The following is a 12,609-nucleotide window of genomic DNA, read 5'->3' on the forward strand; positions in this document are numbered from 1 at the left end:
AATATCCAAGTTTCTATGAGCTCTTAAAAAAATTAAGTCAAATAATGTAATGACTGATCACCTCTTATAATCTTAGTAAGAATTTTCTTTTAAGAAATCAAAGTAGATATTCAGGCTGAAAAAGATAAGATATTTCTTAATTAAACAACCAACCTCAAGAAGTTTTATAATAAGTGGCTGTTAACCATTTTTAATGTTCTTCAGCTCCCTTCACTGTCTTTTTCTTTGGATCAGATTTCTCTGTCTTATTCCGCTGTTTCTGTCTTTTCAGTTTTGTCCCTCTTTCCTCAGTCTCTTTTTTGGATGTATTGTCTGAGTTAATTTTTTTATGTTTATTACTGGTGTACTTTGTATTACTTTGCTGTTTGTGCTATTTGACCTAAATATGGGGGAAAAGAAGTATGACCAAGTTTTGCATGTCAAAATTGAACTGATTGTAAACCAGGATATTGGAAGTTTCCACATTTTGCACGTACTTTACATGATATGAAATATTTCAGTGTTTTTTGCTTTATTCTTAATAATAATAATAATAATAATAATAATAATAATAATAATAATAATAAATACTGCGGTCAATTTTTGACTGAAGGCCATGAATGTGAACCTCTTTGGTTCATAGGTTGTGTGAGTTTGACTCGCTGATAAAGCGGTGAACTTTGAGCAGGAGCCCCTGCAGCGGGGCGGGGGTTTCTCCGGGTCTCTGGGGGTCTCTCGGGTCTCTACGGGTCTCCGAGCCTCCTCCTCCGGTCAGTCTTCCACAGCTAGAGGGAGACAGCGCCTTCTTACGGGACGCCTTGGCCGCTCCGAGCACCGTCTTTGCCGTCATGTCCTTGTTTGTGCGTTTTAATCAGCGATTGGAAAATAACAGGTAGCCTCGCTCGTCCGCCTCTCGCACCCATATTCACCCCGGAGGGCAGCGGAGGGGCCGAAGAAAACCCCAAAACAAGCCCCGTCTGGCGCGGCGGAGCGCCTTTTCCGTGCGGACGGGAGCGGCGGTGCGCGGGGCTCCGGCAGCCGGGCTCAGGCGCAACGTGTCTGTGGACGGTGTCACCGCAGTCGGGCTGTGTTTTTCTATGAGACGGGCTCCCGTCAGCCCCTCTCCCCGCCCGTGGACAGACGATGGCCGTGATTCACGCCTGAGTTCGGATCCGTCTCAGAGGACACCGTGGATATGGAATGGTGCATGCCGCTGGGCCAAGTTTGCAGCCTCTGAACAAGCCCGGAATCATGGACAGTCATCCGCTGTGAGTGCACAAAGATACACTGTGTGTGTGTGTGTGTGTGTGTGTGTGTGTGTGTGTGTGTTTTGACGTCTCCCCGTGGCTGTGTGACGGATGGTGCCGCATTGACAGAGACCGCGGCCAGCCGGCGGAGGGAACGGGGGGACTGACAGCCGGTATGCGGGGGTCTGCGGTCCTCCGGTCCCCTGATCGTGTTGTGTCTGCTGGATGAACGGAGGTGTTTTTTGTTTTGTGGCGAGGGGGATGTGTGTTCATGGCCACACAGCGGTGTGTATGTGTATGTGTGTGTGTGTGTGTTTGTGAGTGTAATGTTTGTTTGTGTGGGTGTGTTTTTGACAGCAAACAAGGACCACGTGATTGTGCCACGAGATAATCAAATCAGATTTACATGTCGGGCCTTTAATGATGGAGAGGTGACAAATTATTCACTGAGCCTATTTTTACACTCAGTCTTTTTTTTCTCCACTACAGTCCAGATGTTCCACTTTTACTCTCAGCATGCCAATCAAATTTCAGATTACCACATAATCTCAGATCAGGATTCCACAGGCAAAACTTAATTTACAAAAATAAATACAAATGCCATTTGTGTCCCTGGTTGTCCCGTGATTTCACCCATAGTCAGCAGGGATGGGATTTACAACCATGCGATCCTTAGATGGACAAAGTGCTATTTAAACTGAATAGACGTGATAGAAAAAGCCAAAGAATGATTAAAAATGAGCAAAGACAAAGTGTGTGTTGCCTCATATTAAACAATGTTACACAATATATATTCCTAGATCCTACGACTAATGAAAAAAATCAATTTCTCATATTATTACAATATTCAATAAGATCAGATATTTTCTGTATATTTTTCATATTGTTGTTATTATCATCACAGTTTAACTAAAAACGTACTTTAATATGCTTAATTCCCGGACATACCCATATTTAGCTGTAACTTGGAGCTGGATGATGAATAGTGTCTTTTATGTTTAAAAAAAATAGCATCAATTAACTGAAGGAACCTTTCTGTTAAAGCACAGATGAGAATAAAGATGATAGTTACAGTGCGTGTTCTGATTATGTGGCTGCGCTAAGCTGTTATAGCCCCCAGACCTATTATTACAGTTAGTTTGAGCATTAAATAAGGAATATGGAGTCCAACAAATATGATATGAATAGATAATGAAGCTCCTAAGGTGACATTCAAGTTGAGGACTAATATAGTGTAATATTACACATTGGAATGGACCAAAAATATATATATAAAAAAGACACTTCCAAAGTGAACCCAGGGTCTTTGTTTGACTGAACTGTTCTGCCTCTCCTCCTTGGAAAAGATTTGATGTTATTTCTGAATCAGTTTCTTCTGAATCTAAAACCAATTGAACACTACAGATCTAAGCTAATGTTATTTTCATATAGATGAGTTAACACTTATTAAACAGGGATTGGGGCCTTATTGAATTAAAAAAAAAACTGAATCATTATCAATGCACCCTCTGATTCTACTCTGGATAAATAGCTGTCAGTTAGGAAGAAATCCTTTCCTAGTTCACAACATTCACATGATGACACTAAAAAGAGAGTTTGCTGCCTCCAGCAGTGCTGCTTTGCTGTCCAGAGAAAAGACAAAGTTTAATATGTTCAGTTTATTTTCACATTATATTTATGCACAATAATTTTAAAGCCGTTTTTCTGTTTTCTGTTGTTCATATTAAAATAAATCCTTTAAAACTTTGTAATTATAAACAGAAAGTCTGTATGTGTGAAATTATGGAGTTTGGTAACTTGTGCCTCTTTTCAAAAGTGATTAATTTGTGTACAGACTGAATACATTTCTCAACTTTGATCAAAACTGCTGCTCATGTCAAACGATGTCCGATCTGCTTCTGGGAATGCTAAATCTTCCCACATCATGATTCCGGACATCCCATTCAAACCACATTCACATGCATTTTTCCCACTGGGATTTAAGCCCTCTCCCACCTCCCAGTTTGTATTAATGCAACATAAGTGCAGTAATACCAGCAGGAGCACACATACACTGATGTTTCACTATTAAATATGTGTCCGCTTCTCAGGTGCACTAGACTTTGTCCACACACCCTGGACAAAGAAGACGGAGTGGAGAGGCAAGGCCCCGTCACTCTGAACCCCCGGCACATGAGGAAGGCCTTCAAAGTCATGAACGAGCTGCGCAGGTGTGGCACAGTCCTGTCTTCAGCCCGTGGCGTCTCCTGCCTCTCGCATCCTGTTTGTAAAGCTGTTTTCTGTCTTCCTATCACACATCCAGCCAGAGCCTGCTGTGTGACGTGACCATTGTGGCTGAGGATGTGGAGATCGCTGCTCACAGAGTGGTCCTGGCTGCCGGAAGCCCTTATTTCCACGCTATGTTCACAGGTAATGACTCTAATCGCGCACTCATCCTCAAAGGTGACAGGTGTCTGTGTGCTTTTTCTTTTTTTATGGTGGTTGTCACATTACACAGTTTGTGACACATTGTGGCTTTGTTGGTGCTCTCACAGGGGAGATGGCAGAGAGCAGGGCGAAGCGAGTGAGGATAAAGGAGATGGACGGCTGGACTCTGGGTCTGCTGGTGGACTACATCTACACAGCAGAGATACAGGTCACAGAGGATAATGTGCAGGTGAACACACACACACACACACACACACACACACACACACACACACACACACACACACACACACACACACACACACAGTTCCATCACTATAGTCTGCCTCACGGTCAGCAGAATCACAGCATTTACAGGCTCATGTGGTTCCTTGGCAAAACTATCGGATGGTATATAAACTGCAAAGCAGGAATAACATTTTATTTTCAGGTATCTGGGAGCTTAATATGTTTATTTAAATTTTTATTGTGACAGTTACGCTCTTGGAAAAAAAATCACATCTTATGATATATTAAAAATGTATATGTTGTTGTGATTTCTTCCATGACTTATGAGCTAAAATTATACAGGTTACATATAAGTGTCAAAAAAATGTTTTTCATTGTAATCTATTTTGGGACCTGCAGCTGCGCACCTGTTCTCAATTTACCTAATTAATATAAATGACTGTTCGTAGTGCTGTTTTCTTTAATCAATAATTATTGCAAAACTCTACATCTTTTTGGATTTCAACTTTCATATAGTCTGTTACAGAATCAATTGAGACAAGTAGTTCAACCTGTGGTGGAGCCAGAGTGGGGGCAAGGGGGCGGTCTCCCCAGGGCCCACAAGGTCATAGGGCCCTGTTTCATGTGATGTGTTCACATTTACTCGTAAATAAATTATTATAATAAAATGTGCAGTGTGTGCGAGAAGGTATACGCATATGAGTGTTGGCTCCAATTTGCCAATTCTTACATTACGACTGTCCATGAATGCATCAGAGCTGTAAGCAGCGCTGATTGGCTGTGCGGCATGAACGAGTTTTTTCTTTTGCACTTGATCTGAACTCTTTGGAGGGAAGTTAAACAGTATGCTAAACACTATGCTAGCCGCTAGCGGTACTACCCAAAACCTAACATCAGAGCCATTAGTGAGTCAGTAAAACCTTCAAAAATATTATCTTTATCAGAATGCTGTGGTCTTAAATACCTGTCTATTTGAATGTGCCTTGTGTTGCTCTCAACTATAAGAGACCGCCGAGTCAATTTTATTTTCTAATATATGTGATTTCCAAAAGATATAGATAGCTGTGTCTATATCTATCTGAATAGATTGTGTAATTTTAGACCAGCTGTGTTCATTGTATCAAAGATGGTACAGATTTAGCCCGTGACTTTTTAATCTGTTTTCAGCACAATGGACAGCGGACGCTCTGATTGACAGCTGTCAGGCTCCGTTTGTGTGTGTGTGTGTGTGTGTGTGTGTGTGTGTGTGTGTGTGTGTGTGTGTGTGTGTGTGTGTGTGTGTGTGTGTGTGTGTGTGTGCGCGCGCACATATGTGTATTTGTTCTTCAGAACAAGTTTGTGAACTGGTTTGTGACTTTATTCTGCTTTCTGAGGCATATAGGTTTGCTTGGCTCAATAAAAGTGAGCATTAGTGTGTTGTTTGATGGTAGCATGAGGTATTGTTTGAATGGTAAAATTACGAACGTAAGGGCCCATCGAGAATGCTCCGCCCCCTCTGTACTGAGACACACACTCCACCTCTGAGTTCAACTGTCACGTGATTTGAAGCATGTTTTTTTTTTCTCTCTCTCTCTCTCATTACATCCAAACAGCAATGCAGGACAAAAAAAGTCCTCCCATTATAGTAATATCTGTGGTGTGAAAAGTTTCTTCAGGAAAGATATCTGAAAGGAGTGGCTCTTATTTTGGGATTCTTTTCTGGTGTGACTCTCATCTCAAGCATTAACATCGATATCATTGAATTTAGTGGCATGCAGCAGTGTGGTTGTAGAATATAGTGAACTGAATTCCTCTCATTCCCATCCTGTTTTAAACCCTAAGAGAACCTAGGGTGGCTCTAAAACGTATGAAAACGTATTTGTTTATAGTCAGTGGTCGTCAGTTTGCACGCGAGACAACTATAGAAACTTAGTGATGCGCACCGAAGAAGAGCAGCTGCTGTGTTGATATGAAAGGTTCACTGTAAGGTAGCACAGACTGGTGATCATTAACAAAAATGCCGTTTTGAATGCAATCTGCTTTTTTTCTGCCAATAGATTCCCCTGAATCCTACACACTAGACCTCTGAGTGCTAATGTTGGCGTTCGGCTAATATCAGTCATCACAGTCAATTGCATTGGATTACTGAGTAGGAGATGAAACCTTCTTCCAGTGCGATCCTTTTTTTAAATTATTATTACCAGAGGGAGTTTTGCAGGAGCGATGCATAGAGGTTATTTTGAGAGATTTCAAATGTCATCGTCTGCCTACAGATAGGTGTTTCTGAGCACCAGTCCAACATGCCCCCCCCACCCCCCCCCAATAAATTATTTCATCTGTACTGTTTCACCTAAATGTGCCAACCCTGTGTTTGTCAGGCGCTGTTACCTGCAGCTGGACTGCTTCAGCTGAATGAAGTGAAAAAGGCGTGTTGTGAGTTCCTGAGCTCTCAGCTTCACCCCTCTAACTGTCTGGGAATAAGAGCCTTTGCCGACCTGCACGCCTGCTCTCAACTCCTCGCACAGGCAAACAGCTATGCAGGTTTGTGTTCATATGCTAAATTTCTGTATTAGAATATGTGTGTGTGCGTGTGTGTGTGTGTGCATTATGGAGGATATGGGGCAGTGCAGCAGACAGAATGAGAACAAGTTTAATTAATTGCATTGTGGAGCGAGAAGCAGCTCCGGTTTGTCTGCAGCCTTGAAGTCTCAGTAACACCTGTTTTTGCTTGCAGAGCAACATTTTCCTGAGGTGGTCGGGAGTGAAGAGTTTCTCAACTTGGGCATGGAGCAAGTGTCCAGCCTAATAGCCAGTGATAAGCTGACCATCCCCACAGAGGAGAAGGTATACCTACTGACCCCACCCTGTACACACGAGTGGAACGCCACAAGTGACCGATATGACTTGTTTGTCGTGTGCAGGTTTTTGAAGCAGTGATCGCCTGGGTTAATCACGATAAAGATGTCCGCCAGGAACACTTGGCACACCTAATGGAACATGTCCGCCTGCCACTCCTTTCCAGAGAATACCTGGTCCAGGTGTGTTGATCCAGAGACTTTTTATTAATCACAGGCTGTTTGGGTAAACCTTTAATCCACTGGGAGCCGGCGCAACATATAAACAATTCCCTTTGGAGAGCTGGATGTGGCATGAGCAGGTGGCGCCATGGTTTTAAAAGCATGTGACCAACATAAGCAATGCGATCTGCAGAAATACATGTGGGAAAGAGTGAAATCACTTTGCATTCAGCTCTGAAAGGTGAAACACACAACTGCAACTACTGTGAACAATTAGAAATCGCACGCTGCTATGATTGTTTCAGGTCTTTAATCAGTTTAGAAAGACACCACTGAAGACAGTTTTCTGTGTGAAGTGAGCCCCAGAAGCACCAGGGTGTCTAGTATCACCTCTGTCTTGATTGGTTCCTCTCCCTCTCTGTTTGGCTCTGTCAGCGAGTGGAGGAGGAGTCGCTGATAAAAAATAGCAGTGCGTGTAAAGACTACCTGATTGAGGCCATGAAGTACCACCTGCTGCCAGCCGACCAGAGAGCGCTGATGAAAACTGCACGCACACGCATGAGGACTCCGGCCTGCTGTCCTAAGGTAGGAGCGATCCATACTGTTCGGCACTGGAGACGAGCATTCAGTCCTGTAGAGGTTGAGCGATCCACAGTAACGATGCTGCCTCCGCTGTGTTCAGGTGATGGTGGTGGTTGGAGGGCAGGCCCCCAAAGCCATCCGCAGCGTTGAATGTTACGACTTTGAGGAGCAGCGATGGTACCAGGTGGCTGAACTCCCAACCAGGAGGTGTAGAGCCGGTAGGACAAGATCCAATAACATAAACCGCATCAAATGTGTACTGTGGAGAACATAACAGGTTCATTGATCGACCTGATGGAACAAAAACACCTTCAAAAGACATTTTTTGATCTCACCTTTACAGATATTCACATGTCCATATAGCCATCATAGAATGGTTTTAGTTTATATGTGGACATATTGATGATGGTACTGTGTAGTATAGTTTATAGGAAAGTGGCTGTTCTAATCTCGCTTTCTTAAAATTTCGGCGTCTGTTCAGGTGTGGTGTACGTGGGCGGCTGTGTGTATGCAGTGGGCGGATTCAACGGCTCTTTGCGTGTGCGGACAGTCGATTGCTACGACCCGATGATGGATCGCTGGACGAGTGTGAGCAGTATGCAGGATCGCAGGTCGACGCTCGGCGCGGCCGTGCTCAACGGGCTCCTGTATGCTGTCGGAGGTTTTGATGGCAGCACAGGTACTGCTGTTTCAATGAATGTGATGTTGGAACAGACTTTCTTTAACCTTGATGTTCGTATCCCACCATAACTGACAGGGTTGGGCATGAGGACTTTTCATAACCCCAAGTGCGCGATTATTTAGAAATGTTGAAGAACCTCCCAATATTGAAAATTCTCTATTATTTGATCATTTTAGAATGTTTGTATTTATGTTCTGTTTGTGTTTGCAGGTTTGTCCACAGTTGAGGCTTACAATGCAAAGACAGACGAGTGGTTCCATGTTTTACCCATGAGCACCCGACGTAGCAGCGTGGGAGTGGGAGTTGTAAATGGTGAATACAAACCACAATTTGTTTTCTCAAGTCTATAAGACAGAAGTCCCCAACAGTAAAATACTCCTGTCATTTCTCTTTAAACACTTGACAGGGGAATTCAGATTGTCAAGCTTCAGATGTTTGTTTCTTCTCTTATTTTGTTCACCACTCTGCCTCATTTCAACTGTGTGTGTTTTCCAGGCATTCTGTATGCTGTTGGAGGTTATGATGGAGCCACCAGGCAATGTTTGAGTACAGTAGAAGCTTACAACCCTAAAAGCAACACATGGAGCTACATTGCAGAAATGGGCACAAGACGCAGTGGAGCAGGTTCCTTCTGTCTTGTTATATTGTTTTTGCTTTTTTTTGGGTTGTTTTTTTGTTTTTAACTCGTCTGCGTGTTCAGGTCATTATGGAAAAAAAAAAAGCAACATCTGTATGATTGTTATGGATTTCTTCATAGAACTGTTACATTGACAGAACTGTGACCACGTGTTTGCTGTCTCGTTCAGGTGTGGGCGTGTTGAAAGGTTTACTGTATGCTGTGGGGGGGCACGACGGTCCGCTGGTGAGGAAAAGCTGTGAAGTTTATGACCCGGCTTCAAACAGCTGGCGACAAGTAGCAGACATGAACATGTGTCGACGCAATGCAGGTAAGTGATGGAGCGCGTCCCCGGGAAATTCACTGGTGTGTGACGTTCCTGCGTTAAGACACTTACACAACTGTCAGCATTTTGATTCTTTATACTTTTACAATGGAAGCAAAATGAAACATCAAGATGTACTCCATTTGTTCATGTTTACCGTTGATGAAAAAAGTCTGAACGTTTCTGTTGCTATGTACAGAACTTAAATGCTGAGAATTGTTGTCATGTGCAAATATTTCTGGAGCAGAGTTACATTTTGACTAATCGCTCTGTGTTTTGTTCCCTCAGGCGTTTGTGCTGTAAACAATTTACTTTATGTGGTGGGAGGAGATGATGGTAGCTGCAATTTGGCCTCGGTGGAGTTTTACAATCCGAATTCTGACAAGTGGACACTGCTGCCGACCTGCATGAGCACAGGCCGCAGTTATGCCGGTCAGTACGCAACACACTGAGCTTTGCAGACTTGAGGTTTCCAATCTGGAGTTTCACACAAGAAACCCAGTTTATCACTATAAATATAATTCAGTGTAAAGTTATATTGAGCTTTTGGGATTTGGCGAGGTCCCAAAGTTCAAGGGTGAACTGTCAGTGATGGAGAGAACATCCTGTTATACTAGAACGTCCAGTATTTACTGCTGATGATTTAATGATAAAGGATTGTGCATTACTTTCAGAATGAAAAGTCGGGTTAATTTTTTTTTTGGGGGGGGCGGACATACCAGGCATTAAAGATGGAAATAAAACTGAAAATCTGTACACCTGTGCTCAGTTCCACGGAAAAATGCTGTGAAAGTCTGCACCATGCAAATTAAAATCACTAAACCACTCAAGAATGCACTTTAGCCACATTTATTGCCTTCTCAATGTTGTTATTAATTTGTTTTCACTCTCTGCACATTATTATTCACTTCAATAGTTGTTTCTTTTTATGAGAAAAGACTTAGTTTAAAACTTCTGCTGGCAAAACAAATTTACCTCAACACAGAACTCCCCTTCTGGATTTTTTCTTTTCAAATTCCACTCTACTGATGAGTAATGCTGTCAATAATGTTCCTTTTTTTTTCAATCCCAGGTGTGACTGTGATCGATAAGCCCTTATGACTGCTCCTGACACCCGTCGCTGATTGGAAGCAGAGCGTATTCTCCTGCTGAATACTGATCTTGGATCTATCCGTCTATGATGCCAATGCTTCATTGTTGGGCAGCATTCGCACAGGCACTGATGCAGATGAAGAAAATTTCAAGAATGTTTTTTTGCTGAGGATGAAGAAGATTTTTTTTGCACTTACCTGAAATGGGAGAGCTGTAACAAAGGAGTGGCTCAGTCCTGTGTTTTCAGCCCCTCGGGGCCGGACTGCAACCGCGACTGGGTGAACCAGTTGGAAGCACCACTACAGTGCCACTGAAACGCTACTGAAATGAAGCTACTATCACTGCAGTGACTCTAACATTAGTGATGTTATTATGAACCTGCTTTGAGAAATGCCACTGATTTTACCTGTGGGAGAAGGAGGCAGAGAAGGACCATTAAATTTTGTTTCTCCTTCATTCTTATGCTCCTGACAAGTGTGCGAGCGTGTGTTTGAGAGTGTGTGTGTGTGCGTGCATTTAAAGGTGCTCCATCGCTTGCACATGTGGGTCTCTATGGTGACACCTGGATCTAAGCCGTATGAACGCACCCTGTCTGACCTCTGACATTTCACAGTGTTGCAGCGTGACTGAATGTCAGTGTCGCACTACGTTTCCCTCTTCTTCTTTTTGTTTACTCTCTTTTGATAAGCCTCAAGTACTGTTCCTGGCCTGAGCACAGCCGGACTCAGCCACTATTAAATGAGGAAATGCATTTGTTTTCAGATCCGAGTGCTGGTTGTCTCAGCCCGAGTAGCAATGTGGAAAGCGGTGGACGACAGTGGTCGTGTACATTTATTCAAATGAAAACAAACTTTAATGGGAGCACCAACTCCTCTGGTGAAGGAGACGCCTCCGTCAAGTTGCCAAAAACAGTGACAGACAGAAGGAGAAGCTGTTCGACGTGTCAAACAGTTGGATGTATCAGTGCTTTGCTGTCACCCGGCAGCCATATTAACTGTGGTTGTAACCACTAATGACAACAGCAGCCTGAACTCACTGCATGGTCCCTGTCTCGAGCCCGCCGCCCGTCGATCCCCCCCACCCTCTTCTCGTTTGGTGTAGCAACCCTTATTAACTACTGCACACCCTGACGTACTATGAATGTGCCAATTTTACTATGTCTCTTTTTTTGTGTCTCTCTTTATGACTCTACTAATCTGTTCTCTCTTTCTGGAAAGTGACCAAACCTGCTCTTGAGTTTCTTTTTCTTCAGTCTCTCTTTCTCTTGCCTCTATATTGAAAATTGCTATAATAGTAACTGGTATCGCTGTTTCTTGTCAGTGTATTGAGGAATGTCATGTAGGCTAATGACTTTGACAATGTTTCATTACTTGTTTTATATTATCATTAATAAATATGCTTCTTGTATTTAAAGCTGTGAAATGATATAATCCGTTTTTAAGACTTTGCCAAAATCAGTAAAATCATTTTAAAAATTCCATGTTCTGAATTTGTTATTTCAGTAGTTTTACTGTAGTTGTAGTTGCATGGAGATGGGTGTTTTAGCCCAACGTATTGGTTGTATATTGAATATTCATCCCTCACTGGTCTCAAAGGACCTTACGCCATTACCTTGATCCGTTCACTCACATGTACAAACCAATGGCTATGGTTTGCACAGTGCTCAACCTCCACGGAGTCACTTTGGTACGTTTCCAAATGACCCTTTGATAGGTGTGCGAGGCGAGCAGGAGGACTGAACCACCAACAGAAAAATGAAGTTGTCTTTACCTGTATTCTTTTTTAGCCTCCTCCTATGCGTGGATAGAGGAAAGACAAGTTTTCCTTTCCAAGGTTAATAGTTTGTTATTTTTGGTGATTAATTTAGAAAAAGTGATCGGGCAGTATTATTATTACTGAAGTCCTATTTTGCCTTTAATTCAGATGTTATTTTGCTTCTGGGCCCTTGCTTGATGTGCTTCGCCTTCAGCCACAATAAGGTTTTTTTGGGGGGAGAGTCAGAAACCAGGTTTATTTTCCAAGACATCTTTCATACAGCTTTCAAATATTTGTATTTCACAGTCTTGATATGAGTCCCTTAAGACACTCTGTTTCATGGAAAACGTACATTTTTCTTTTGCTTTATTGCATTCAACTTTGTCTATAAGGTTCTCAGGTGAAATGTTACTTTGACATATTGTCACAGGACCAAATTAAAATGAAACCAGAATGCATGTCGTGTATTGAAAGTAGATGTACTGCAGTCAACACCTGACTTGTTTCAAGTTTTTCCTTTCAACCTTATTTTGTTGAGAAATTGGTTCTTAAAATAAAAACAAAACTACAATTTGGAGCAGGTGAGTTGGAGGTACTTTAGAACAACAAGGTCAACTTTTTCAAAACATTTCCAGAGTTATAAAGAGTGATAAACTGATAATGTGAATGAATGATTCAGT

The 12,609-nt window shown here is 42.5% G+C and overlaps 1 protein-coding gene across 1 annotated transcript; it reads left to right on the forward strand.

Annotated features, from left to right (window-relative positions):
- Positions 1-818: 818 nt before the first annotated feature.
- On the forward strand, positions 819-11,652 carry LOC115390498 (kelch-like protein 2). The gene is made up of 15 exons (XM_030094388.1): positions 819-1,247; positions 3,317-3,436; positions 3,529-3,635; positions 3,761-3,882; positions 6,239-6,401; positions 6,595-6,704; positions 6,782-6,898; positions 7,313-7,462; positions 7,560-7,677; positions 7,941-8,138; positions 8,352-8,453; positions 8,637-8,765; positions 8,948-9,088; positions 9,371-9,514; positions 10,155-11,652. Exons 1-15 carry the CDS (start codon positions 1,180-1,182, stop codon positions 10,181-10,183), a joined length of 1,818 nt encoding a protein of 605 aa, XP_029950248.1. The 5' UTR covers positions 819-1,179; the 3' UTR covers positions 10,184-11,652.
- The last annotated feature ends 957 nt before the right edge of the window (positions 11,653-12,609 follow it).

Source organism: Salarias fasciatus, chromosome 6 (assembly GCF_902148845.1).
Source record: "Salarias fasciatus chromosome 6, fSalaFa1.1, whole genome shotgun sequence".
Classification (NCBI taxonomy): domain Eukaryota; kingdom Metazoa; phylum Chordata; class Actinopteri; order Blenniiformes; family Blenniidae; genus Salarias; species Salarias fasciatus.

Excerpts from the sequence above, each read along its gene's own strand:
- LOC115390498 (XM_030094388.1), top strand. The coding sequence starts at position 1,180 with ATGGTGCATGCCGCTGGGCCAAGTTTGCAGCCTCTGAACAAGCCCGGA. Across the intron at positions 6,899-7,312 it reads CCAGAGAATACCTGGTCCAG|CGAGTGGAGGAGGAGTCGCT; the intron begins GTGTGTTGATCC and ends TGGCTCTGTCAG. Across the intron at positions 7,678-7,940 it reads AACCAGGAGGTGTAGAGCCG|GTGTGGTGTACGTGGGCGGC; the intron begins GTAGGACAAGAT and ends GCGTCTGTTCAG.